The following is a 25061-nucleotide window of genomic DNA, read 5'->3' on the forward strand; positions in this document are numbered from 1 at the left end:
TCCTGCGCCTGCCCCTGTCTCTGAGCTGGGCGGGGGGGGTTCCCCTCGGCGGGTTCATGCCGGCGGAGCGCGGTCGGTGACCCCCTCCACGCCCCCGGGACCCCCCTTGCCCCAACCCCATCCCGAACCTTTCGCCCCTGCCGCCTTCCCCTGGGCGGCGCCCACGTGGCGCGCCACCCACGTGGCGGGGACGGCCCGCTTCCGCATCCGTCCCACGTGATCCTCTTCGCCCCGCCCCGCCGGCTCCCCAAGCCCTGAGGGACACGTCACGGCTCCTTCGCCGCCAACTCCGCCCGCCCCGCCTCCCGCCAATCGGGAGGCGTCGTACGGAGCGCGTCCCGCCCCGCCCTCGGCTGAGGGCGAGCCGTCGCGGCCAATGAGCGCCGCCTCTTCTGGAGTGGCGTCGGTGAGGACCAATGGCGAGTGGGAGGGGCGAAGCGGGAGAGGGCGGCTGCGCGGGGCGGATGGCCGGGGCGGCGGGGGCCGAGCGCGGCGCCCGGGTGAGGGCCGCGGTCCCGGGGTGGCGGGCGGCTGCCCTTGTGCCGAGGGGTGCCCGGGCCCGTGGGGCGGGGGACTGCGGGGTCCTCAGGCCCGTGGGGTAGTGGCCGGTGGGGTTACGGGGTGTCCGGGCCTTGTGGGGTGTCCAGGCCTGGGGGGTGAGGGGGGCTGTGGGGGGTGAGGGCCTTGTGGGCTGCCCAGGCCTGGGGGTGAGGGCCTGGGGGGTGTCCAGGCCTGGGGGCGAGGGGGCTGTGGGGCTATGGGGTGCCTGGGCCTTGTGGGGTGCCCAGGCCTGGGGGGGGGCGTGAGGGGGCTGTGGGGTTGCCCATGTCCGTAGGACGATGGGGTTCGGGGTGGGCGATGCTGTGGGGTGTCCAGGCGTGTGGGGTGAGGCACTGCTGGTTGTCAGGGGCTGGAGCCTGTGGGATGTGGCCCTGTGGGGTGCCTAGGGGTTGGGGGGGGGCAGGGGTGGTGGAGGGACAGGGTGCGCAGGGAGGTGGGGTGCAGCACAGGGTGTGGGGTGCACGGCGTCTTGCAGGACACAGAGAAGCTCGGAGGGGCTGGTGGCGAGAGCGGGGCAGTAGTCCCTAGCTCAGGGACAGCTTTTCCTCCTTCCCACCCCAGTATCTGGGGACTGGCTGGGGGCTGCTGGGTGGCGAAGGGTCCCCCCACACCTCGCGAGTCATCTGCCGGAGCTGTGGAAATCGGGGTACCGGTGGTACCCCAGTGGCAGAGCCACTCGTGCCCGGGAGGCATTTGCGTTCTATCGCTATTAGCTGCTTCTTATTATCCCCAGGGCAACCAGGAAATAATTACAACACAGGGTTGTTTCTGTATCAATTAGTGACAAATGTGTGCAAGTCAGAATCACTTCTAGGTCACAGAAAGATTTTTTTCAGGCCTGGTTTGTACTTTATTTTTAAATCTCAGCCTGTCCAAATCTGCTCTCCCCAGTGTTGTAGCTCAAAGACGTGTGTGAACGGAGGATTTATCTAACAGTTCTGGGACTTAACCTGCAGGGAGTGGTGGGAGATTTTTTTCGGGATCAATTGGGTAAAGAAGTATTTTAAAGAAATCGGAGCATTTTCAAGAGCAGAAAGGCATTAGTCTCTGGCCACATTTTCACTTCATTGGTGTCTAGTACCAGGATTTCGCTGGCTCTTCCTCCACCCGGGGAGGTTGAATTAAACAGCCAAGTTGTCCAGTGTAAGCAAACCTGATTTACTGTGCTGGTCTGCATTAGCAAAGCGCTGGGATGTATGTGTTTAACGTAAATAATTCAAAGTGGGAGCAGCCAGGAGCTGTTTGGACATCCTATATGGGAGAAAAAAGCACCAATTTCTTGCGTCCTCCGTGGGTTATTTTTACGTGCATTGCTTACAGGTGATGGTTAAACTCCAGAGACCAGCCAGGGAAAACTTGGTGGTTTTGCTGAGAGCTTACACTTGGGTTTTGGTTTGTACGCAGAGAAACAGAGGCGTCCCCTGCCCCGAAGAAGTTCTGGTCTCTGTAAAAGAAGGAAAACCCTCAGCCGAGACTTGGGGCAACTGATCAGGTGCAGGTGGGAGGTGAGGGGATTTGGGGAAGGGAGACGTGGATCAGCGAAAGCATCTGGCCGGGGTAAAGGGTGGACACAGCCTCCTTGGGCAGGAGTGGGGTATTTAAGGTCGTGAAACTTGGGTATTTAACGTCTTGGGTATTTAACGTCGTGAAACACTTAGAGACGTTCTGGGGCTGCGAGCTGGCTCACTCTTTGATTGTCTTCCCTGTTTGTTTTCAGGTGTTCAAGTGTCCTCAGTCTCTACCTTTGATGTGAAAATGACCAAGTTAGGGTTTCTCCGGCTGTCCTACGAGAAGCAAGACACTCTGCTCAAGCTCCTCATCTTGTCGATGGCAGCTGTGCTGTGTAAGTCCACGTCCTGCTGCGCCAGCCTTGCGGATAGCTGCTAGTGCCCTCAAAGGGGGACCCTGGGATGGAGCCGCCTCTGTTCCTTCTTCCCTAGGTTGTGAAGCTCTCATCTTTCTTAAGTGAATGTTGTTATTCCTTCTGTATCTGCTCCTTTGAAAAACACATCTTTCTCTATCTTCCTAATGGCCAGTTCGAGACAGAAACAATTTTAATCAGTCAAAGTAGATGATAAACCTAATAAAACTCTGGCTCGGTTAGTGCTGTAGATTCACTCTGCCCTTTTCCTGTGTTTGCAGCTTTCTCCACAAGGCTTTTTTCTGTCTTAAGATTTGAAAGTGTCATCCATGAATTTGACCCGTAAGTGTCGTTTTCTCATTTTGTGGGGGGCCTCCTGGGTTTTTCCTCTTCTGGAGAATGCGGAATTCGGGTGGTGTATGCGGGGATCAAGTTAATCCCCCACTAAGGATGAGGGATTTGGAGGACAGGTTTCAGTACAGGTGGTTTTTCCTCTTCTAGACCCAAAATTAACTTCTCGGTTCCCAGGACTCTTCCTGCAGCCTGGATATAAGTAATTGCCTGCCACTGCTTTTCTGCTGGGATGTGGTTATTCTCTGGCTGAGCAGGGCACAGCAGGAGAGAGGGCTCCTAATACAATTTGTGTCCACATCCCAGGCTTGTTGTTGATTAAATCAGGTGCAAGGGAGAATGTTACCTTTGCAAACCCACTTTTAAACCCCCTCAGAGAAGGGATTAACCTTTGCAGCTGAGGTTTGCAGCGCTCTGGGGAAATTGGACTGATTCCTTCTGCGTGGAAAATGCGCAGTTAGCCCTTACAGCAGTCTCTTACCCCTAGATGTCGGAGAAGGGTATCCAAACGGGCACGCGATTTGGTACTTAACTGCCTGTCAAAAGCTGCCTCATTTCCTGAATGCTCGTTAAGGACTATGCTTGTGACCTAAGGAGCAGTGAGCCATGAATATCTCTATATCCAGATGCAGAGATGCTTAGTGCTTGTCACTGTTACAGGTATTTTAACTACCGCACAACCCGCTTTCTGGCGGAGGAGGGCTTCTATAAGTTCCACAACTGGTTTGACGACCGAGCCTGGTACCCCTTGGGCAGGATTATCGGTGGGACCATTTATCCAGGTATGCTGTCGGTCTTCTGCTGACCCGAAACACACCTCACGAAAGGGAAACTCGGGAGACAGGCGGGTAGCGTGCACGGAGCAGAGTCTTGAGTGCCAGCTGGGAAAGGTGGGGAGCTCGGGGAATGCCCTTCGTCGAGGCATCTTGGGCAGCAGCTCCTTCCTGGCGAGGCTTTCGGCTGCCCTGCTGTTGCTTGCAAGCTAATGACCCCCAGTGCTGCGAGCAGACCGAGAGCGGCCTGGTAACGGCGTTGTTCCTGTCCCTCAGGCCTGATGATCACGTCGGCAGCAATTTACCACGTGCTGCACTTCTTCCACATCACCATTGACATCCGAAATGTCTGTGTATTCCTGGCTCCCCTCTTCTCCTCTTTCACCACCATAGTGACTTACCACCTCACCAAAGAGCTCAAGGTAGGGGGACAATCGGGGCATACCTTGCAGGCTTTTGCTTTACGGAGGAGCATGGGCTGCGTGCCTTTTGGAAAGGCAGCTTGCAGCTGTATTGGAGGTTTGGAGGTGACCACCACGCTGGCCAAAACCCAGAACCTCTGGGAAATGAGAGAGCTGTTTTAAAATTTCATTTCAACACTCAATTTTTATTCCTTCGACCATATCTGTGCATAGTATGGCATGGTAACAAAAGCCCTAACAACTGCTGGCTTTTTCCAACCTTGGGCTATGTTGGTTTTTTTCCCAGGATGCAGGGGCAGGACTTCTTGCTGCTGCCATGATTGCAGTTGTGCCCGGGTACATCTCTCGATCTGTTGCCGGCTCCTACGATAACGAAGGTGAGTTTGTGACTCTCAGAGCAGGGGAACCTTTAACAACTGTTGGGTTCTGGAAAATAATGGTAAAGATGCTGCAGGGCACGATAGAGGCACTGTCCTTTCCCAGCGAGCCCCGCCAGGTCCGTGTGGTTTACTGACCCAACCGCTCAGAGATCCGTGGTTGTTCTCGCCTACGCAGTTGAGAAGAGGGAGTGTTTCCAAACTCCAGCAGCGAGCACACCCCATTCCCCAAGCATCCTTGTTTGCAAATCAAAAGGGTTTTGCCACTTCCACAAACTCTGCTCGGGATCGGAGCTGCTGCGTGGCTCCCCCATGCTTTTATCTCTGTTCCAGCAATGACTTTTGAACTGGCAAAGGCAGCAATCTCGTTTTTGATGCCTAGGGCAGAAGAGGATCTAGGTTCCTCTCCCGTAGCTGGGCTTTTGGGGGCCACGTAAGGAGTTGCTGTGTCCAGAAAGGCTAGCTGACGTGGCTAGAAGAAGGCACGTGAGCTGTTATCTACAGTAAGACACAAACATCACAGCGTTTCAGTCTAGAAGTCAGATATGAGAAACCCTTTTCCCAGGCCTAGCTCTTTGTATGAGGTGCTGTTCCATCTTCTGACAGAGCAGCAAAAGCATTTATGTATATATTTTTAATGCAATTGAGTGCTCTGGTGTGCCCCAGAGATTATATTAACGTTTCAGGGCTGATGTGAGCTTGCTTTGACCTTTCCGTGTCTTCCCACCCAGGTATCGCCATATTCTGCATGCTGTTAACTTATTACATGTGGATCAAAGCTGTCAAAACTGGCTCCATCTATTGGGCGGCAATGTGTGCTCTTGCCTATTTCTACATGGTAAGTGTTCCTTCTTCCAGCGTCGAGGTGTTTCTGACTCCAAGGACCGCTCTGGATATGGTGACTGAAAATACTTGGCGTGAAAATGGAACGGATGCTCTCTTCATTCATTTCCGCTTGCCAAAACTAGCGTGGTTTTTGTGCGAGGTTTTATTAATAGCATGGAAAAATCTGGGCCTCTGGCAGCTGTGACTCTTGAGGATGCCCTTAGAGAGAGCGGATCTCAGCTGGCATTGCCGCCGGCTGAAGATCCTGTGCGTGATCGCAGGAAAATCAAACCTGCTGCATTTTGACCTCTGCTGTGCAACCTGTTCAGTCCTGGAACTTGGGGGTTTTTTGGTTTTTTTCCTCTCTTGGCAGGTCTCCTCGTGGGGTGGCTACGTCTTTCTGATTAACCTCATCCCCTTGCACGTTCTTGTGCTGATGCTGACCGGACGCTTCTCCCACAGGATCTACGTAGCCTATTGCACCGTCTACTGCTTGGGAACCATCCTCTCGATGCAGATCTCCTTTGTTGGCTTCCAGGTGGGGACCAGGATGATTTGCAGACTTGAGGATGGTCATTTCGTGGGTTGTAGCGGAACAACAGCGAGTTGGTACCTGGTTTCTCTTCTTGCCTTCGCCATTGACATTATAAGTGGGTGCTGGCTTCTAGGTCTAGCTCTCGTTACGCTGATCCGTTGTGACCTTTGGCAAGATGAGCTTTTGGAGGTGCTGGATGACTTTCAAAGCTGCTAACAACCTTCATGGCACCAGTTGCCTTTCATGAAAAATATTTCTGGTTTCGGTGAAGGAAAAGCTCGTGCCAGCGTGCGTCTTGGTATAGCAGGAAAAACGCTCGCTTAGCTCACGTTGTCGAGAGAATCGCTATAATTTTCCATGTGGACTGCTATCTGGGAACTGAAGCCGATGTAAGAAAGTGACTCATGGCACCTGTGCTGTCCACGGGGAGGGGACAGTTTCCTGTGACTTTGGCAGCGATTTTGCTGAGAAGCTATTTGTAAAAAAAAAAAAGCCAATACCAGGTGCAACATGGCTCTTGTTCTCCTCCGTATCTGATCACGCTCTCCCCTGCTTGCAGCCTGTCCTTTCCTCGGAGCACATGGCTGCCCTTGGAGTCTTTGGCTTGTGTCAGATCCACGCCTTCGTAGACTACCTTCGGAGCAAGCTGAACCCGCAGCAATTTGAAATCCTCTTCAGGAGTGTCATTTCCCTGGTTGGCTTTGTCCTCCTCACCATCGGGGCCGTGCTGATGCTGACAGGTAGCCCAAGATGGTGGTGGTGATGAGGGCATTTCGCCATCAGCTTTGCCTCCTTTCATTGCTTTGAAGAGCACGTAATTTGTCAATCCTAATTCTGCATTGTTGCCCGCACTGCAGTTTCAGTGCTTGCGAGCCCCACTCTAAGGGGGGGGGGGGTGGGGTGGCAAATTCGTGCGTTAGCAGGAAACTGTTTAAGAAGCAGCTGTAAGATCTGGGCTCCAGGTGATGCGAGGCACAGAGAGAAACCTGCTTTGACTCAGCGCGCACTGGGGACACTGAGCTGGTGCTTCAGAAACTGCATGTCGATCTGTAGTAGTGAAGAGATGCTAAAAATGTAGGTCGGGTGGGCGAGAAGTCTTTTTAGGGTAAAATTGCACTGCATTTCCTTTCTAAAACAACAGTTTTGAGTAACAGAGATGTTAAGTGAGGTCCAGGATTGCTCATTCAGTCTTGCACGTGCTTCCCTTGTGAGAACCTGTTGGCATTGCTGGTTACTCTCTGCTGGAACGGAATATGATTTTTTTTTCTCCTCTTTCCTAGGGAAAATCTCCCCGTGGACAGGACGTTTCTACTCCCTGCTGGATCCTTCCTATGCAAAGAACAACATCCCCATCATTGCCTCTGTCTCCGAGCACCAGCCCACCACTTGGTCCTCCTACTACTTTGACCTGCAGCTTCTCGTTTTCATGTTCCCAGGTGAGCCCAGCGCAGATGTTGTCAGAGCCCGGTTTATTAAATCACCGTATGACACCAGAAGGGTTTTATTCTACCGGCCATGACCGCAGCCTCCCCTCTCCTCGCGGTGCCAAGTCTGCCGAGGAGTGCTACGTGCCTCTGCCGGCTGTTTTTTATTTCAGGCAACAGATTGCTAAGGTGAACCTGACCCATTTCTCTTTCCTCTTGGCAGTTGGTCTGTATTACTGCTTCAGTAACCTCTCGGATGCCCGCATTTTTATCATCATGTACGGCGTGACCAGCATGTACTTCTCTGCTGTGATGGTGAGGGCTGCTGCCTGCCGGGCGCAAGCAGGATGACAAAATGGTCTTAACAGAGCTGATTGAATTTATTTTTCTGAACTTGTTGATGATGGCTCTTCCACCCTGAGCCGGCTGCAGTGGTCATGAGGCTTTTCTCCCTTCTTTAAAACTCGTTTATTCGCCCCTCCGTGCAGCGAGGGAATGCGACGTTGCAAAACTTACCGGCTTTGGTGTTACTCGCTTCCTTACGGCCACTGCTGTCCGCCGCTGGGTCTCTGTTCCTGGTCTCCCATAGCTGGGTTGCAAACCCAAACAAATTCTCCAGGTATCCAAGCAGGGACTGACGACAAACGGCTCCTTATGAACCTGTTTCCACTCTCGCTCCAGCACCCTGAGCCCTAAATGCGGGTCGATTTCTGGTGCGGAGGCATCTACTAATTCTTGGCTCCACCTAAGATTGCCCAAGGGTGTTAAATTGAGGTCACTTCTGCGCCTTGGCCAATTTTGAGGTCTTCAGGGAACTTCCCTCAGGGGCATCTGAGATGGTGGCAGCTCCCAGTCTGCACCCACTAAAAAAAAGTATCAGCTATGGGTTTATCTCGAGGCTGATGTTTCTGCTGAATTAGAGATGGCATTTAATTTCCCTCTTCTCTCAGATTTCTGCCTGGATTTCTTCTCCGACAGGCGCTGACCGTTCTGCTGTTGCCCATAGGTGCGTCTTATGTTGGTGCTGGCCCCGGTGATGTGCATCCTGTCCGGCATCGGGGTTTCTCAGGTGTTGTCCACCTACATGAAGAACTTGGATATCAGCCGGCCAGACAAGAAGAGCAAAAAGCAGCAAGACTCCACCTACCCCATCAAAAATGAAGTGAGTGTTGGGCCGGCTGGGGAAGGGCAAGAAGACACCTCGTCCTGGTGGGGATGAGTGCAGGAGGCTGACAGCGTCTTCCCTCCAGCGTTGACCCCGATCTGTTCCCCCAGGTTGCCAGTGGCATGATCCTGGTCATGGCTTTCTTCCTGATCACCTACACCTTCCATTCCACCTGGGTGACCAGCGAGGCGTACTCCTCCCCCTCCATCGTGCTCTCTGCCCGGGGTGGGGACGGCAGCAGGATCATTTTTGATGACTTCAGAGAAGCTTATTACTGGCTACGTCACAACACGCCAGAGGTAAACGGGGGTAATTTGGGCAGTGGGAACCCAACGTCCACCAAGGCACTGACGGCACATCGTGTTTGGGTGCAGGACGCGAAGGTGATGTCCTGGTGGGACTACGGGTACCAGATAACTGCCATGGCCAACCGGACCATCCTGGTGGACAACAACACCTGGAACAACACGCACATCTCCCGCGTTGGTCAGGTAGGTCCTTCCCTCGCCTGCTGCCTTGCCCTGCCTTTCTGAGGCAGCCACGTAGTGTGACTGACACTGTGTCTGCTCCAGGCGATGGCATCGACGGAGGAGAAAGCCTACGAGATCATGAGGGAGCTGGACGTCAGCTACGTGCTGGTAATCTTCGGAGGCCTCACTGGGTATTCATCTGATGGTAAGATCTCGCTCTGAGCTGGCTCAAACCCATCCATGGGGCACTGGTGGCACAGGCTTCCCCAAAACAGCTCTTCAGAGGAGCAAAGTCCCACTTTCAGTTGAGCCCGCAAAGTGGAAACTGTACCAAAATGCTCCTTTCTGGAAGCTGCACGTACCTTTTTTTGCCCTCCCCCACCTCAGCTCAACCCCTTGCTCTTGGCCCCCCAACTCAATTCAGGTCCTCGTTCTTTCACCCCACATCAACTCAAGTCTCTGTTCTTTTGCCTCAACATCTCATTCTTTCGTGACTCAACTCCTTGCTCTTGGCCCCTCAACTCAACTCCTCGTTCTTTCACAACTCAACTCCTCGCTCTTTGCCCCCCAACTCTCTGCTCTCCACCTTTCAGATATCAACAAGTTCCTGTGGATGGTGCGGATCGGGGGTAGCACGGACACGGGGCGCCACATCAAGGAGCACGACTACTACACCCCCACGGGGGAGTTTCGGGTTGACCGTGAGGGCTCCCCGGTGCTCCTCAACTGCCTCATGTACAAGATGTGCTACTACCGCTTTGGCCAGGTCTACACCGAGGCCAGTAAGTCCCCAAAACCACCCCCCCCCCCAGGGAATGACACCACTTTTGGGGTGCCCCACCATGCCCCCGCCATCTTCGGGGCACCATGCGGCAATGCTGCCTGTACTTTGCCCTCTCCTAGAGCGACCGCCAGGCTACGATCGGGTGAGGAATGCTGAAATCGGCAACAAGGACTTTGAGCTGGATGTGCTGGAGGAGGCGTACACCACAGAGCACTGGCTGGTCCGAATATACAAGGTATGGCCCCAAACCGAGCCCAAAGCCCCCAGATCTGGGAAAAAAAACATTACATTTCACCTAACTGAGCCTTTTTTTACCGCCCAGGTGAAAGATTTGGATAACCGCGGCTTGTCGAGAACGTAGAGGAGCTGCCGCCAGCCGCGCCGCACACCGCACTGACCCAGCCTTTGCCTGTGAAGCAGAAATGTTTGGGGTTTTTTTGGTTGTTTGGGGTTGGGGGTTTTTTTTGGGGGGGGGGGGGGGGGGGTATTTTTTTGTTTTATACCGTTTGTAAGTGCAGGCAGCAGTGGGATGTCCCTGCCCGTCCCTGCCTGTCCCTGCCTGCTGGGGAGTGATTTTTATATACACACGGAGCAGTCGCCAAATCAGAAATAACGGCTTTAACGGGGGGGGATGTTGATTAACGGGGAATTACAAATAATAATAATTAAAAACCAACAACAACAAAAAGTTATTTTGGTGGGGTTTGGTGGTTCTTTTTCCCCCCAATTCTGCTGTTGTTTTTTGTTTTTTTTTTTTTCCTTTATCCCCTGCCAGAGCCCGGGTTAGGGGCGGATTTTAGGGGCGGATTTTAGGGGCGGATTTTAGGGGCGGATTTTAGGGGCGGATTTTAGGGGCGGATTTTAGGGACGGTTTTGCTGCTTTTAATCAATTGGCGTAAAAAAATCTAGCCTGGGGGTGGGGGCGGGACCCAGGCGTCCGGGGGCGGGACCCAGGCGTCCGGGGGCGGGACCCAGGCGTCCGGGGGCGGGACCCAGGCGTCCGGGGGCGGGACCCAGGCGTCCGGGGGCGGGACCCAGGCGTCCGGGGGCGGGACCCAGGCGTCCGGGGGCGGGACCCAGGCGTCCGGGGGCGGGACCCAGGCGTCCGGGGGCGGGACCCAGGCGCCCTGCGCGCGCAGGGGCGGGGCGGGGCGCGGTGGCGCCGGCGGGAAAGGGCGGTGTGGCGGGAGCGGGGCCGGACCCAGGGATGGCGGTTCCCTTCGTGGAGGACTGGGACCTGGTGCAGACGCTGGGAGAAGGCGCCTACGGGGAGTGAGTGCCGGGGGGGGCCGGGGGAGGGGGGGGGGTCCTTTGCACGCTCCTTGCACACCCACCCACTCACCCCCCCCCAAGCCCCTTGTCTGCCTGCTGCTTGCCCTGCGTGTGCCTTGCTGCTTGCCCGCTGCTTGGCCATTACTTGCCCATTACTTGCCCACTGTATGCCCTGTGTGTGCCCGCTGTTTGCTCACTGCTTGGCCATGGCATGCCCCTTGCGTGCCCACCGCTTGCCTGCTGCTTGGCCATTGAATGCCCCTTATGTGGCCACTGCTTGCCCCCGGCTTGCTCACTGCTTGGCCATTGTGTGCCCCTTACGTGGCCACTGCTTGCCCCCTGCTTGCTCACTGCTTGGCTATTGCGTGCCCGCTGCTTGCCTGCTGCTTGGCTATTGAGTGCCCCTTAAGTGCCCACTGCTTGCCTCCTCTTTGCTCACTGCTTGGCCATTACTTGCCTACTGTACGCCCTGTGTGTGCCCAGTTTGCTCACTGCTTGGCCATGGCATGCCCCTTGCGTGCCCACCACTTGCCTGCTGCTTGGCTATCGAGTGCCCCTTACGTGGCCACTGCGTGCTTATTGTTTGGCCATCAAGTGCCCCTTACGTGGCCACTGCTTGGCCGTTGAGTGCCTCTTACTACATGGCTACTGCTTGCTCATTGCTTGGCTATTGTATGCCCCTTTAGGCAGCCACTGCTTGCCCCCTGTTTGCTCACTGCTTGGCCATCACTTGCCCACTGCATGGCTACTGCATGCTCTGCGTATGCCTGCTGCTTGCCTGCTGCTTGGCTGTTGCCTGCCCCTTGTGTGCCCACTGCGTGGCCATTGCACACCCAGCGTGCACCCGCTGCATGCCCATCGCACGACCGCTCCACGCCGCCCGTGCCTGCGTTGCCTGCCTGCCCCCTGCCCGCTGCCTGTCTCCCGTGGCAGCATTTCATGCCCATTTTGTGCCCGCTGGGCACCCCGCTGACCCCCCCCGCCCGCCCCAGGGTGCAGCTGGCCGTCAACCGCCGCACCGAGGAAGCCGTGGCCGTGAAAATCGTGGACATGAAGCGAGCGGCCGACTGCCCAGAGAACATCAAGAAGGAAATCTGCATCAACAAGATGCTCAACCATGAGAACGTCGTCAAATTTTACGGGCACAGGCGGGAAGGTGCCACGCAATACCTCTTCCTGGAGTACTGCAGCGGCGGCGAGCTCTTCGACCGCATCGGTACGCCGGCTTAAAGATACCTTTTGTTTTATATAAAACGATGCTTTAAAAAATTAATCCCTAAACGGTTGAGAATTATTCTTCCCCTTCTTCTTCCCCTCATGCAGAGCCGGATATCGGGATGCCGGAGCCAGAGGCACAGCGTTTCTTCCAGCAGCTGATCGCCGGCGTGGTGAGTGCGGCAGCGGTGATGCCAGCGGCGATCCCCACGATGCCGGTGACGATCGACGATCCCCGCGTGGCGCTGACCCTTCTCTCCATCCCCAGGTCTATCTGCACAGCATCGGCATCACCCACCGTGACCTGAAGCCGGAGAACCTGCTGCTGGATGAGCGAGGTGGGGGGGAGGCGGCGCATTCCCTCTCTGGCCCCCATTTAACTTGAATTTTGAATTTCGAATTTGAATTTTGCATTTGAATTTGGACCCAGATAACCTGAAAATCTCTGATTTTGGCTTGGCCACCGTCTTCAAGCACAACGGCCGGGAGCGGCTGCTCAACAAGATGTGCGGCACCCTGCCCTACGTGGCCCCCGAGCTGCTGCGGCGCCCCGAGTTCAGGGCTGAGCCCGTCGACGTCTGGGCTTGCGGCGTGGTGCTGACCGCCATGCTGGCCGGAGGTGGGCCGCCTGCAATGTAGAGGGGGACCTATGGAATGCATAAGGTGGGGGGGGTGCGCAAGATGCTCAAGGGATATATGTGAAATGGGAGGGGGGTGTGTGCGTGAAGGGCGTTTAGATGGGTAGGGGATGCAGAGGGGGTGTATACGAAATGCACAGGGGGTGTACGTATGGAAGGCATAGTGGGAGGGATGTCTGAAATACATAGGGGGGATGTATGAGATGCATATAAGGGGGATGTAGAGGGACATACGATGTGCATAGCAGGGTTGTATGAAATACTTCAGGGGGATGTATGGAAGGCATAGGGGGACATAAAATGCAGAAGGGGAATATATGAGATGGGGGGGGCGGAGTATGTGAAATGCTTAGGGAGGTATGGAATGCATGGGGGGCAATCCATGAGATGCAGCGCCTGGTTCAGAGCAGAGGCGCCTGGCACAGAAAATCACCGCAGTGGCGTAGTCAGGGCTGCTGTGTGCTGGGGCACGCCGCAGAGTGTCTGCACGTTGCAGGGTTTTGCATGCCACGGGGCTTTTGCACGTTGCGATGCTTTTGCGTGCTGTGGGGCATTTGCAAACTGCAGAGTGTTTGCACGTTGCAGAGTGTTTGCACGTTGCAGGGCTTTGTGGGCTGCAGGGTGCTCGCACACTGCAAGGCTTTGCACGCCATGGGGCTTTTACACATAATGACGCCTTCGCACGCTGTGCACCTTTGCACATTGCCCCCTTTGAAAAACCACGCAGGACTGGTCTTTGTTACCACCCCCCCCTTGCAAAAACTCTCTGTGCAAATCTTGCTTCGCTGCCTCCTTGGCTGCATTTTTGCCCTTTCCGTTCTCCCTCTGTCCCAGTGCAATAACGCAGTGGGTTTTCCCATCCGGCAGAACTGCCCTGGGACCAGCCCAGCGATAGCTGCCAGGAATACAGCGACTGGAAGGAGAGAAAAACCTACCTCCCACCTTGGAAGAAGATCGATTCAGCACCCTTAGGTAAGCGACCGGCACCCGGCGGCACCTGATGCCACGCCGGCAGTCGCCATTTCCCACCCCCCCATCTCCCCCAGCTTTGCTGCACAAGATCCTGACGGAGAGCCCGACGGCGAGGATCACCATCCCCGACATCAAGAAGGACCGGTGGTACAGCAAACCCCTCAAAAAGGGTAAGGGGCCGCCGGGGAACGTGCTCGTCCCCCCAGATTTGGGGAGGGGGGGTTACTGGGTGTCTTGTCCCTTTGCAGGCGTCAAGCGGGCTCGCATGTCCTCGGGGGGGGTTGCTGACTCCCCTGGTGGCTTCTCCAAGCACGTCCGATCCGATATGGACTTCTCGCCAGTGAAGAGCGTGCTCGGGTGAGCCTCCGGTTCCTTTTGCATCCCCCTCCGCGTGCTCCCGCTTGCAAGCGCGCACTTGGGTGATGCAAGTCGCCTCGCTGCTGTTTGTGCTGCTGGGGTTCGTTGCGCCTGTGCAAGCGGGAGCTTTCCCACGTGTTTCCACGCCGCAGGGCTTTGCGGGTTGCAGGGCTTTGCACCCTACGAGGTTCTGTGCTTTGTAATTCTTTGCACCTTGCAGGGCCTTCCCTGTGTTTTCACCGGGAGGTGGTTTGGTAGAAACCACGCGCGAGCCTGCGTTTACCCTGCTCGCGTACGCACAGTCGTACAAAATCCTGCAAAATCCCAAAGCGGTGCAATTCCCGTGCTCGAATATCTCCCCGTTCCCCATCCTCACGATCTCTCCTTTGCACCGGCGTCCCTAACGTCCCATCTCCCCTTGCATTGCAGCGAGGAGAAAGCAAGCTACTCCACGTCCCAACCGGAGCCCGGCACCGGCGGGACGCTCTGGGAGAGCGGGGCGGCCAGCATCGACAAACTCGTGCAGGGCATCAGCTTCTCCCAGCCCGCCTGCCCCGACCACATGCTGGTCAACAGCCAGCTCCTCGGCACCCCAGGCTCTTCCCAGGTGCTGCGCGGTATTGGGGGTGCAGCTCTGTGGGTTTCCTTATATCGGGGTGCGGCTTTGCAGTATTTGGGGTGCCAGTCTGCAGCGTTTGTAATATCGGGATGTGACTTTGCAGTGCTGGGGGTTGCGGCTTTGCAATGGTTTTCGTCTCGGGATGCAGCTTTGCAAGGTTTTATCGTCTCGGGATGCAGCCTTGCAATATGCGAGGTGCAACTCTGCAGTATTTGGGATGCAACTTTGCAATATTGGGGATGCGGCTTTGCAATATTTATCACCTCAGGGTGCAAGTTTGCCACATTTGCGGTGCAACTTTGCAATGTCTTTAGTATCAGGGTGCAACTTAGTAATGTTTACGGTGCAGGTTTGCGGTGTTTATAATAGCAGGGTGCAACTTTGCAATATTGGGGATGTGGCTTTGCAATGTCTATCATCTCAGGATGCAACTTCATGGTGCAACTTTGCAGTATTTTTACTATCAGGATGCAACTTTGCGATGTTTGGGGTGCAACTTTGCAGCATTTACAATATCAGGGTGCAACTCTGCAGTATTTGGGATGCAGATTTGCATCTGGTTTACGATATCGGGGTCCAACTTGGCACTATCTATAATATTTGGGGTGCAACTTTGCATTATGTATAAGATTAAGAAGCAACTTTGCGATATGTATGATATTAGGGAGCAACTTGGCAATCTTGGGGATGCTGCTTTGCAGTATTTAGAATATTTGGGGTGCAACTTTACAATATTTCGAATGCAACTTTGCTGTCTGGGGGATGCAACTCGCAGCATTTACCATCAGGGGGTGCAGCTTTGCAACGTTTATCCTCTTAAGGCCGGGTCGGGGGGTTTGCAGAGCTGGGGCTGCAACTTTGTGGGATTTGTAACCTTTGCAACCGGTTTTGGGGGCCGGCAGAGCCCGTGGCAGCGGCTGGTGAAGCGGATGACGCGCTTCTTCACCAAACTGGACGCTGACGGCTCGTACCGCACCCTGAAAGAGGTCTGTGAGAAGATGGGGTACGGCTGGAAGAAAAGCTGCACGAACCAGGTAGGGATTGGGGTGCAAAACCGGGGGGGTGGGACCCCACCATGCTGTTGCATCTGCAAATAATTTGGGGGATCCCCCCTTTACTGCCCTTTTGCAGGTCACCATCTCGACCACGGACAGGAGGAACAACAAACTCATCTTCAAGGTGAACCTGGTGGAGATGGAGAGCAAGATTTTGGTGGACTTTCGCCTCTCCAAGGTGAGGGGGGGGGGGGTCAGGGTGGGCGCACGATCTTGCAAGACCACGCAAGGTGGGCGCGACGCCGTGCGAGGTTGGGTGCAAGGTGCTGCAAGGCCATGGGAGGTGATGCAGGACCATGCAAGGTTGGGTGCAAGGCGATGCAAGATGGGTGCAGGGCAGCGCCCGCTGGGTGCAAGGTGGCTGCAAGGTGAGGCAAGGCAGCATCGGGTGGGTGCAAGGCAGTAGCTGATGGGCACCCATAAAATGGGTGCAAGGAGATGCAAAATGGGTGCAAGGTGGTGCACAGGGAGTGCAAGGCAGTACATGGTGGTGCAAGGCAATGCAAGGTGGGTGCACGACTGCAAGGCAGTGCACGGTGGGTGCGAGGTGGTGGAAAGCGGTGCGAGGTGGTGGAAAGCGGTGCGAGGTGGTGGAAAGCGGTGCGAGGTGGTGGAAAGCGATGCGAGGTGGTGGAAAGCGGTGCGAGGTGGTGGAAAGCGGTGCGAGGTGGGCGCAAGGTGGTGGAAAGCGGTGCGAGGTGGGTGCAAGGTGGCGGAAAGCGGTGCAAGGTGGGTGCAAATCAATGCAACCGCCCGCCTCTCCCCGCACAGGGCGACGGCCTGGAGTTCAAGAGACATTTCCTGAAAATCAAGGGCAAGCTCAGCGACATCGTCAGCACCCAGAAAGTCTGGCTGCCCGCCACCTGAGCCCCCTGCACCCCACCTGCCTCCTCTTCCTCCTCCTTCTCTTCTTCTTCCTTCTCTTCTTCCTCCTCTTCTTCCTCCTCTTCCTCCTGGCGGGGCTCCCATGGGAGCACCCGAAGGCCGTGAAGGCGACCAGCCGTGCACTTCAGATTTTAAAGGTTCAATAAAGCGCTGGGGGGGACGAAGCGATGCCGCTTGCTGCAAGGGGGAGGTTGCAACGTGTCCCATCCTGCTGCTGCCAACGGAGGGTGCTGGGCTGGCCTGATGGGTGCAGCCAGGGCGCTGGGGGCAGGGGGGCCCGATGCAAACTGGGGGCCCTGGGGTGCTCCACAGCCCAGCAATTAAAAAATAGCAATTAGGAATCAATTTCCCTCCCTCCCCCAGCTTATTTTCACCCCAAAAAGGGGTGCTGGCACCATTTTGCCTTGTTACCCCAAATAACTCCATTCAGCCCAGCCCCCCAACCTGCAGCAGCGTTTTGCCCCAAACCCTGAGATTTGCGGCCAAAAATCCTCCCCGGGGATGCGGGGAGCTGCTGTGCATTGGTGCGATACAACCCATTTTGTTCCATATTTTGGGGACCGTGTTTTGAATGCAATACAGCTTATTTTGGGGGGTGGGGGGAGGATCTCAACAAGTGAGGGGCTCATTCACTCTGAAACCTACTGATGTCATTCACGCTGAAACCTACTGATGGCACAGCATTGCTCAGCCAGCGTAAATCCCACCTCGGGATCTCTTGCCAAGCCGTGCAGCCCTAAACCAGCCTGTTACACCCTGGCAAGGTTTAGGGGCTGGCCCTGCCGCCACCCCCCCGCCTTCCTGCCCTGTCTTAGGGTAGCGGCTGCCCTCATTTTCCAACCTCTCTAATTGCTTTTCCGAAGGGCTAACGAGCCAAGAGCTGCCAGGGATTGTTAGCACTGGAGCGAGAGAGGAGAGATGGGGATTAACCCCTTCCCCCCCCCAAAAAAGAGCATCCCCCCCCTCAGAAACCCACCCCAGGGTGCAAACCCTGAGACATCTCTGCAATTTCTCCCCAAAGCTGCATCAGCCTTTAATTATTGGGGTAGAAAACACTCTTTTTACTTGTTTTTCCCTGTTCTGGTTGTTTTTTGGTTTTTTTTTTTTTAGTTTTTTAATATCCCTTTCCCCGGCTCTTTTTTTTTTTTTTTTTTTTTCCCGGTGGGAACCCCCCTTTGGCGAAGCAATTAGCGGCGATTTTTTAATTGCATATTTATATTGCAGCCGGGGAGCAAGACCCCGGCAGCGGGCGAGGGGGAACAGGAAGACGCCGCCTCCGACCTTGTTTGCTTTTCAACCAGGATTAAGCACTTTTAATTGTCCCAGAGATCACAGATTGCGGCTGGGGAGGATAATTAGGCTGAATACAGGGTTTTCTGGTTCACTCCCTCCAGGAATTTATATTTCTAAAGGAAAAAAAAAAAAGCTTTGGGAATGCGTTGGGAATTAAGGTTTTTGGGGGGGGGGGTGCAAGGCTGGACACAACTCGTTGCATGAGTGGGTCTCACCTTTGCAGGCTGTGAGGGGAAAGCCTCCCCTTTAGCAACAAATTCTTTTTTCACCTATTACCTGCTGTAAATAGGTTATTTGGGGGGGGGGGTCACGGGGCATGTTTCCCCCCTGGGATGCTTCAGCAGAGGCTGTGCACCGCTCGCGCTCCGCCTTGGTCTCTCACATTAACCAGGCTTGATTATCACACAGGAATTATTTTCAATCCCAATTTTTAGGGTTTGGTCGTTGGGGGGTTTGTTTTGTGGTTTGTTTGGTTTTTTTTCTCTGGGGGGGAATTCTTTTCCTCTTTTGGGGTTTGAGGGGGGAAATTCTAGGGGGATAAAAGGTTTATTTTAAAATCTCTCTGGGTAAAAAAGGGGGCTGCAAGAAGCCGGGTCCCTGAAAGCGCCCATTGTACAGCCCCGCTGGGGACAAGGCGCTCTCAGAGAGGCACCGGAGCGTGGAAAATGCCTTAAACCAACATTATCGCTGGCGCGGGCGGGCGAGCCGGGTGGGGGACAGCTTCTCCCCCCGGCCCCCCCAGACTCATCACAAATTCATGGTGCTCCAGCGGGCGCGGGTTATTTTGTCGTCCCTCGCAGCATCCTGGGCGTGGGATGTGGGATGCAGAGTTAGGGATGCGACGATGGGGGATTTGGGATGTAGATGGAGGATGTGGGATGGAGGACTTGGGATGCGGATATGGGACAGGATTGAGGATATAGATGCAGGATGCAGGATTTGGGATACAGGTGTGGGACGGGATTTAGGAATCGGGATTCAGGATGCAGGTGTGGGACAGGATTTAGGACGTAGGATTCGGGATTCAGGATGAAGATGCAGGATGGAGGATGCAGAAGTGGGACAGGATTTAGGATTTGGGATTTAGGATGTAGATGCAGGATTCAGGATGCAGATGGACAGGATTTCGGATGTAGATGCAGGATGTGGGATGGAGCGTTTAGGGTGCAGATGCAGGGGACAGGAGAAGGGGCTGCAGAAGCAGGATTTAGGCTGCAGATGCATTTAGGAGGCAGGATGCAGGATTCTGGATGAAGATACAGGATTTAGGAAAAAACCACAGGATTTAGGAAGCGGATGCAGGATTTAGGATGCAGACACAGGGTGTGGGAGGGAGGATTTAGGCTGCTGACACGGTCCCAGATGAAGGATACGGGACACGGACTCAGAACAGAGGGTAGGGGATGCAGAAGTGGGATTTGGGATGCGGAAGCAGGATGGAGGATTTAGGATGCAGGATTCAGGATGCGGATGTGGGATAGAGGATTTAGGATGTAGATGCAGTGTCCCAGACAGAGGACACGTATGCAGGACACAGGCAATGAGCTGCAGAAGCAGGATTTTGGGTGCAGGACATAGCACGAGATGAAAGAACAGAGGCAGGATTTAGGATGCAGAAGTGGGATTTAGGGTGCAGGTATGGGATGGAGGTGCAGGACAAGGGATGGTCCAGCCCCGGAGCATCATGGCGCAGGCCTGGCCATGCACAGGGATCTTGCGACACCCCCAGAGATGGGGAGTGTGTGCAACAAGCCGGGAAATGCAGATTTCCAAGGAAAAATTACAGCTTTTGAATCCCATACAAGGATTTCACTGCTCGTCCCCCATCTGGGAGGCAGAGCCCGGCCGCGTGGCCACATCTGCCTGCCAGATGTGCTGGGGCGGCGATTCAGGGAGGGGAATGGAGCCCCCGCGGATGGGGAAACCTCCCCGCTCCCCCCTGCGCAGGCTGGTTTGGGAACTCCACTCTCCCATATCACACCTGCTCCGGAGAAACACCCAGATGGGACCGGGAGGGAGCTGGAAGGGGCCAATCCGGCCTCGCAAATTAATTTAACTGCAATTAAGCTCTTGTCCTGTGGTTGGGGGGGATGATGGGGATGAGGCGCGGCCAGGATGCGTCTATAGGGGTCACAGCCCAGTATGTCCCAGCAAGGACCCTGGGCTGAGCTTACACAGGGTCCCTGGGTTGGGTGGGGGTCCCTGGTGAGGCCAGTTGGACCGTCGGGGCTTGTTAGTGCTCTCAGGGTCCCGGCAGCAGGATGGGTGTGCGGATGCGGGATGCAGGAGGTGGGATGGAGATGCAGGACGCAGATGCAGGTGGAGGACACAGAGTGCAGGACATGGGATGCAGCTGCAGGGCTCCGGGTGCAGATGCAGGATTTGGGATGCACATTTGGGATGGAGGGTGCGGGATGCAGCTGCAGGGTGCAGGTCCTGGATGCAAGAAGTGCGATGCATGGTGCGGGATGTGGGATGAAGGGTGCAGCTGCGGGAGGTGGGATGAAGGGTGCAGCTGCAGGATTTGGGCTGCAGGATGCAGATCCAGGGGACAGGCATGGGATACAGGTGCAGGATGCAGATGGAGGGTGCAAAAGCAGGGTGCAGCTCCATGATGCAAGAAGTGGGGCGCAGGGTGCAAGACGCAGATGCAGGCTGCGGGGTGCAGGGTGCAGCTGTGGAATGCAGATGCAGCTCCAGTATGGCGATGCACCACTTTGAGTAGAGAAAAATGGCAGAAACATTTCCCCATCTGGTTTTTAGGGGCAAATCTGGAATTTTCCCGCTAACATCAGCCTTTTGGGGACTGGCAATCCAACCAGTTGGCTTCTTGCAGAAACGTTTCTATTTTCTGAACTGCCCCCCATCAGCTTGGTGTCTCCAGGACAGCAAATATTAATTTAAGAAAAAAAAAACTAAAGCTGGAGCAATTCCATCCGAAAACACCCAAATCCAGCATTTCCCTTTCTAAATTGGCATGTCCCTCCTTTCTCCTCAGCGTTTCACACTGTGGAGGTGCTGGAGGGGCTGGATTTTTGACTCGGGAGATGTTTTAGCTCTCGCAAAACGATTGCAGCAGCCTTGGGAAGGCCGCCACGTTCATAAAAGCAAAAATGCAGAGGAGTCTATTAAGGAAACTCCTGCAAAAACCCCTTCCAGAAAACATCGCAGGCAACGCTGGCTTTTTGTTTGGGCTTTTTCCCCTCTTATTTCATTGGGGACATGAGTTTTGCAGGTCGTTGAGTGCCAGGAGGATGGTGCAAGGTGGGGTTTTGCCCCTGGATCCTCCTGCCAGTGGCAGGGAGGGGTTTTGCAGGGGAAAATCTGGAATTTGCAGGTTAAAAATAGAATTTGCAGGTTAAAACCTGCAAATATCCCCCAAAATTGGGGAATTGGCACCACGGATGCAGCCCAGCGGTGATGCCAGGGCCACAGGTGAGAGGCCCCATTGGTGCCTCTCACCCAGCAGGCAGGAGAGGGAGAAAAATGTTTTAAAAAGGTAAAAAAAAAAGCTCCAAACTAGGCAGGCTGAGGTCATTTTTTTGGCGAGGAAGTCGGCTCCTTCGAAATGCCTCCGGGTCGGGTTTAATATCAGCAGAAACATTCTTGGGCAGGGTGGGGAGAAAGCACTGCTCTCACCGTCGAGAGCAGACCCTGAAAAACCCACAACGCCCTAAAAAAACCCAAAACACCCTAAAAATACCCAGAGCACCCCCCCAAAAAAACCTCTGCTGCTTTGCAATCCCCAGGCATGGAGCAAGCTGAGCATCGGGGCAGAGGAGAAGAGTGAAACGGGCCCATGAAGAGGAAAAAATACCCCCCGGGAACAGGGAACTGAACCTTTAAGTGGCTTTTGAGGATCAATTTGGCCCCTGTCGGGATTTTGGGGGATGCAGAGAGGAGGAAAGCAAGGGCTTCTGGCAGGGAAAATGCAATTTTTCCCATCGTCCTGGAGAGTTTTATCTCTTTGCTTTATTTCCTCCTTGATTTAGCATCGTCTTGCCGGGCTCAGCACCCACCAACACCCCTCCTTGGGCAAAGGGACCTGGGTGCAAGGACCATACCCCGCTGGAAAACATATCAAAAAGGAGGGGGAAAATTAAATTGATTGCATCTGCCGTGCTTTGCTTGGAGGGCTGAGCAGCTCAGGGCCCTTTCGGTGCCTCGCTGCGAGCCCTCGGCTGCCCTGCGAAGCTGTTCTGGCTTTTCCAGTGATTTAGCACATTAGGAGGGTTATGGTTTGGCCGTGTTTATTTTGCTAAACCTCACAAACCCATAATAGAGCTTTGGGGGGGGAAGAGGAGGCGGAGAGATGCACTGAAAGGTTATTAAAAATAAAAAGGGGAGAAAAAAACCCAAACCCAGCAGCTGAAGAGGGAAAATGAGCTTGGGATTGCAGCAGGGCTCTGTCTGTGCAGAGCAGCCACAGGCAGGGATGCAGCGGGTGGCAAGGATGCTGCACCTTGCTACGGGTGCGCACCCCACCAAAATAAAGGTGGGGAAAAAATTGCACAGGAGGATCAGAGTGGAAAAAAAGCACCTGGAGGGGTTCCGATGCCCGCTGTGAGGGAGGAGTGAGGCAATGCTCCGGCTGGGAAAGGGGATTTTTCCTCCTGACGGCACCAGGAGAAATCCCAGGTCGGCCGGACCACCTCCCGCCAGTTATCGCCCCGCTCCCACGGCCCCCCAGCACCTTGCTGCTTAATCCTAGGGGTTTTTTTCTCCCTGATCCCCTCAGTTTGGTCCTATCTGCACCCTAGAGTTGCAGTCCTTCCTATGCAAAAGTCCTCCTCGTGACCCTCCAGAGCGCTCCCTAAAATATTTCCCTAGCCCAGCACCCATAGGTGCCCTGACCCGGCCTTTTATAGGGGCAGGGCTGCTGGGAGGGTGGTACCTGTCCCTCTCGAGTGCAGGGTTTGGGGTGGACTCTGCGCCATGGGGTTGCTCCATCTCTGGAAAGACCAGCAGTGATGTCTCCTCCTGGCAATAGGCATTAGGAGGTGTTGCAGAGTGCAGGGATGCGAGGATGTTTGCAGCACGCATGGATGCTTGCAGCACACAGGGACGTTTGGAATGCGTGAGGATGTTTGCAGCATGCCGGGATGCTTGCAGGATGCAGCAATGCCCAGAACGCACAGGGAAGTTTGCAATGTGCAGGGATGTTCGCAGCACGCAAGGCCGTTCGCAGCAACGTCCAGGGATGCTGGCGGCACGCAGGAACGTTTGCAGCATGCAGGGATATTTGCAGTGCGTGGAGGTATATGTGGCGCACAGGGATGCTTGCAGCCCACGGGGATATTTGTGGTGCACAGGGACGCTTGCAGCGCGTGAGGATGTTTGCAGCCTGCAGGGATGCTCGCACCACGCAGGGATGCACGAAGCCACTTTGCAGGAGCCAGGGATGCCCACAGCAGCTTTTCAGGCTTTCCGTGCCTCAGTTTCCCCTTCCCTGAGAGCAAGCACAGGACGAGGGCCCGTCGGTTTGCTCGGGGCTCGGCCTCGCAGGACACCGCGGCGCTGGGAAACCTGGCCGTGCTGCAGCAGCTTGGCTGGCGGCTTTGCATTCAGCGCTTGGAGGGCGGCCAGGGGGAGCGCTGGGGGCCCGCTGCTTGCCAGATGTGATAAGGAAAGGTTCGGCCGAGGCTGCAAAAGGAAAGAAAAGGAGGACCAAAAAAAAAAAAAGCAAAAGCAAAGCAAATTCCTTGGCAAATCAAAGCGAAATGCTCGCGGAGCGAGCACGCGGCCTTGCATCCAGCCATCCGTCTTGATAAGGGGCTCCAGGGAGGAGGAGGTGGTGGCAAGACGATGCCGGGGAACCGCTGGTAATTGCGCTTCGTTGCAAGAAACCCATCGGATTTCCCACCGCTGGGTGACAAGGGGACGGGGAGCCGGCATGCCTCAGTTTCCCCACCCTGTGCATGCACCGAGGCGGGGGAAAGGGGTTAAAACCGTGTGGGTAAAACGCCTTGGAGGGGTTAATCGGGGCGATTTTCTGCCGGGTTTTATCCAAAACATATGTTTTTGCCACTATTCGAGTTATCTGGGATATTTCCTGCGTGTTTGCTCCTATGGCAACCAGCCCAGCATGAAAGACCTATTTACTGGGCCCGGGGATAAGGAACAGCCATATGGTGTCAATTTTGAAGGCGTTCCATCCCCTCCGCCTGTCTCTGGTTCCCCCTCCACCCCGGTCTTGGCCACTTGAGGGGCGTCCACCCCGAGCCAGGTCCAGCCAGGGTCAGGGATGGACTCTGTCCGCAAGGTGACGTGGTGGGTTGGTTTTGGGGAGCTCAGAGAAGGTGGAGATGGGCTGCAGCAGCAGTCTGAGGTCCTTCAAGAGGATAGGGATGGAGAGAAGGTATCTGCAGCATCAGTCTGAGGTCCTTCAGGGAGAGAAGGATGGAGACAAAAATACCTTCAACGTTGATCTGGGATCCATCAGGAAGATAGGGATGGAGACAAGGTACCTGCAGCACTGGTCTGAGGTCCTTCAGGGAGATAAGGATGGAGACAAGGAACCTATGACATTGGTTTGAGGTCTAGCCAAGACACAGGTCTGGAGATGGGGTTGGGGACAAGCTAAACACAGCCTAGGTCTGAGGTCCAACCAGGAGATAAGGCTGGAAGCAGGGCTGGAGACAAGCTACCTGCAACGCAGGTTCAGGGTCCATCCAGGAGATGGGGCTAGAGACAGAGCTGGAGATGAGCTACCTGCAATGTGGATCCGAGGTCCATACAGGAGATGGGGCTGGAACCAGGAGGGAGAAGCTACCAACATCAGTCTGAGGTCCACCCGGGAGATAAGGCTTGGAATAGGACTGGAGACAAGCTATGTGCAACACCAGTGAGAGGTTCATCCAGACTATGGGGCTGGAGACATGACCAGGGAGAAGCTATCTACAACATCATCCGGAGGTCCATCCTGGAGAAAAGGCTGGGGACAAGCTACCTGCACCACAGGCCCAAGGTCCATCCAGAAGACAGGGTTGGAGACAAGTTACAGCAAGGCTCAGCCCAGCTCTGGCCTGGGGCAGAAGGGTGCTGGGGAGGTCCCAGGGGCCATGAAGACTTCTCATAACCCCCAGAACCTGCCAAGGGGGTGCTGTGAGGTCTGTCCCACCCCTGGCAGGTCCAGGCTTCTCTTGGAGGTAACCCCCATGCCCTGAGAAACCCAACAGATACTGCACGGGGCCATTCTTTGCTCCTT

At 55.2% G+C, this 25061-nt stretch overlaps 2 protein-coding genes across 5 annotated transcripts; both read left to right on the forward strand.

The window, feature by feature from the left end:
* The first annotated feature begins 406 nt into the window (after positions 1 to 406).
* STT3A (STT3 oligosaccharyltransferase complex catalytic subunit A) lies at positions 407 to 10193 on the forward strand. Of its 4 annotated transcripts, none has more exons than XM_069788246.1 (19): positions 407 to 500; positions 1966 to 2066; positions 2279 to 2404; positions 2704 to 2764; positions 3434 to 3555; positions 3823 to 3968; positions 4255 to 4345; positions 5077 to 5183; positions 5544 to 5708; positions 6265 to 6445; positions 6986 to 7141; positions 7353 to 7444; positions 8136 to 8291; positions 8405 to 8593; positions 8669 to 8785; positions 8867 to 8969; positions 9358 to 9546; positions 9668 to 9783; positions 9871 to 10193. In XM_069788246.1, the coding sequence occupies exons 3-19, from the start codon at positions 2317 to 2319 to the stop codon at positions 9907 to 9909; spliced, it is 2118 nt and encodes a 705-aa protein (XP_069644347.1). In that variant the 5' UTR covers positions 407 to 500; positions 1966 to 2066; positions 2279 to 2316; the 3' UTR covers positions 9910 to 10193. The 4 variants fall into 4 exon arrangements, with proteins under 4 accessions (XP_069644347.1, XP_069644344.1, XP_069644346.1 ...); XM_069788243.1 differs by having other exon boundaries at positions 1966 to 2053; XM_069788244.1 differs by lacking the exon at positions 407 to 500 and adding an exon at positions 590 to 608 and having other exon boundaries at positions 1966 to 2053.
* A 481-nt stretch (positions 10194 to 10674) lies between these two features.
* CHEK1 (checkpoint kinase 1) lies at positions 10675 to 16730 on the forward strand. The gene is made up of 12 exons (XM_069788256.1): positions 10675 to 10820; positions 11813 to 12036; positions 12144 to 12208; positions 12304 to 12373; positions 12466 to 12654; positions 13541 to 13645; positions 13720 to 13815; positions 13894 to 14002; positions 14432 to 14609; positions 15524 to 15655; positions 15753 to 15854; positions 16448 to 16730. The coding sequence occupies exons 1-12, from the start codon at positions 10756 to 10758 to the stop codon at positions 16541 to 16543; spliced, it is 1431 nt and encodes a 476-aa protein (XP_069644357.1). The 5' UTR covers positions 10675 to 10755; the 3' UTR covers positions 16544 to 16730.
* Positions 16731 to 25061: the final 8331 nt, after the last annotated feature.

The sequence above is a fragment of the Haliaeetus albicilla genome, chromosome 7, assembly GCF_947461875.1.
Source record: "Haliaeetus albicilla chromosome 7, bHalAlb1.1, whole genome shotgun sequence".
Classification (NCBI taxonomy): Eukaryota; Metazoa; Chordata; class Aves; order Accipitriformes; family Accipitridae; genus Haliaeetus; species Haliaeetus albicilla.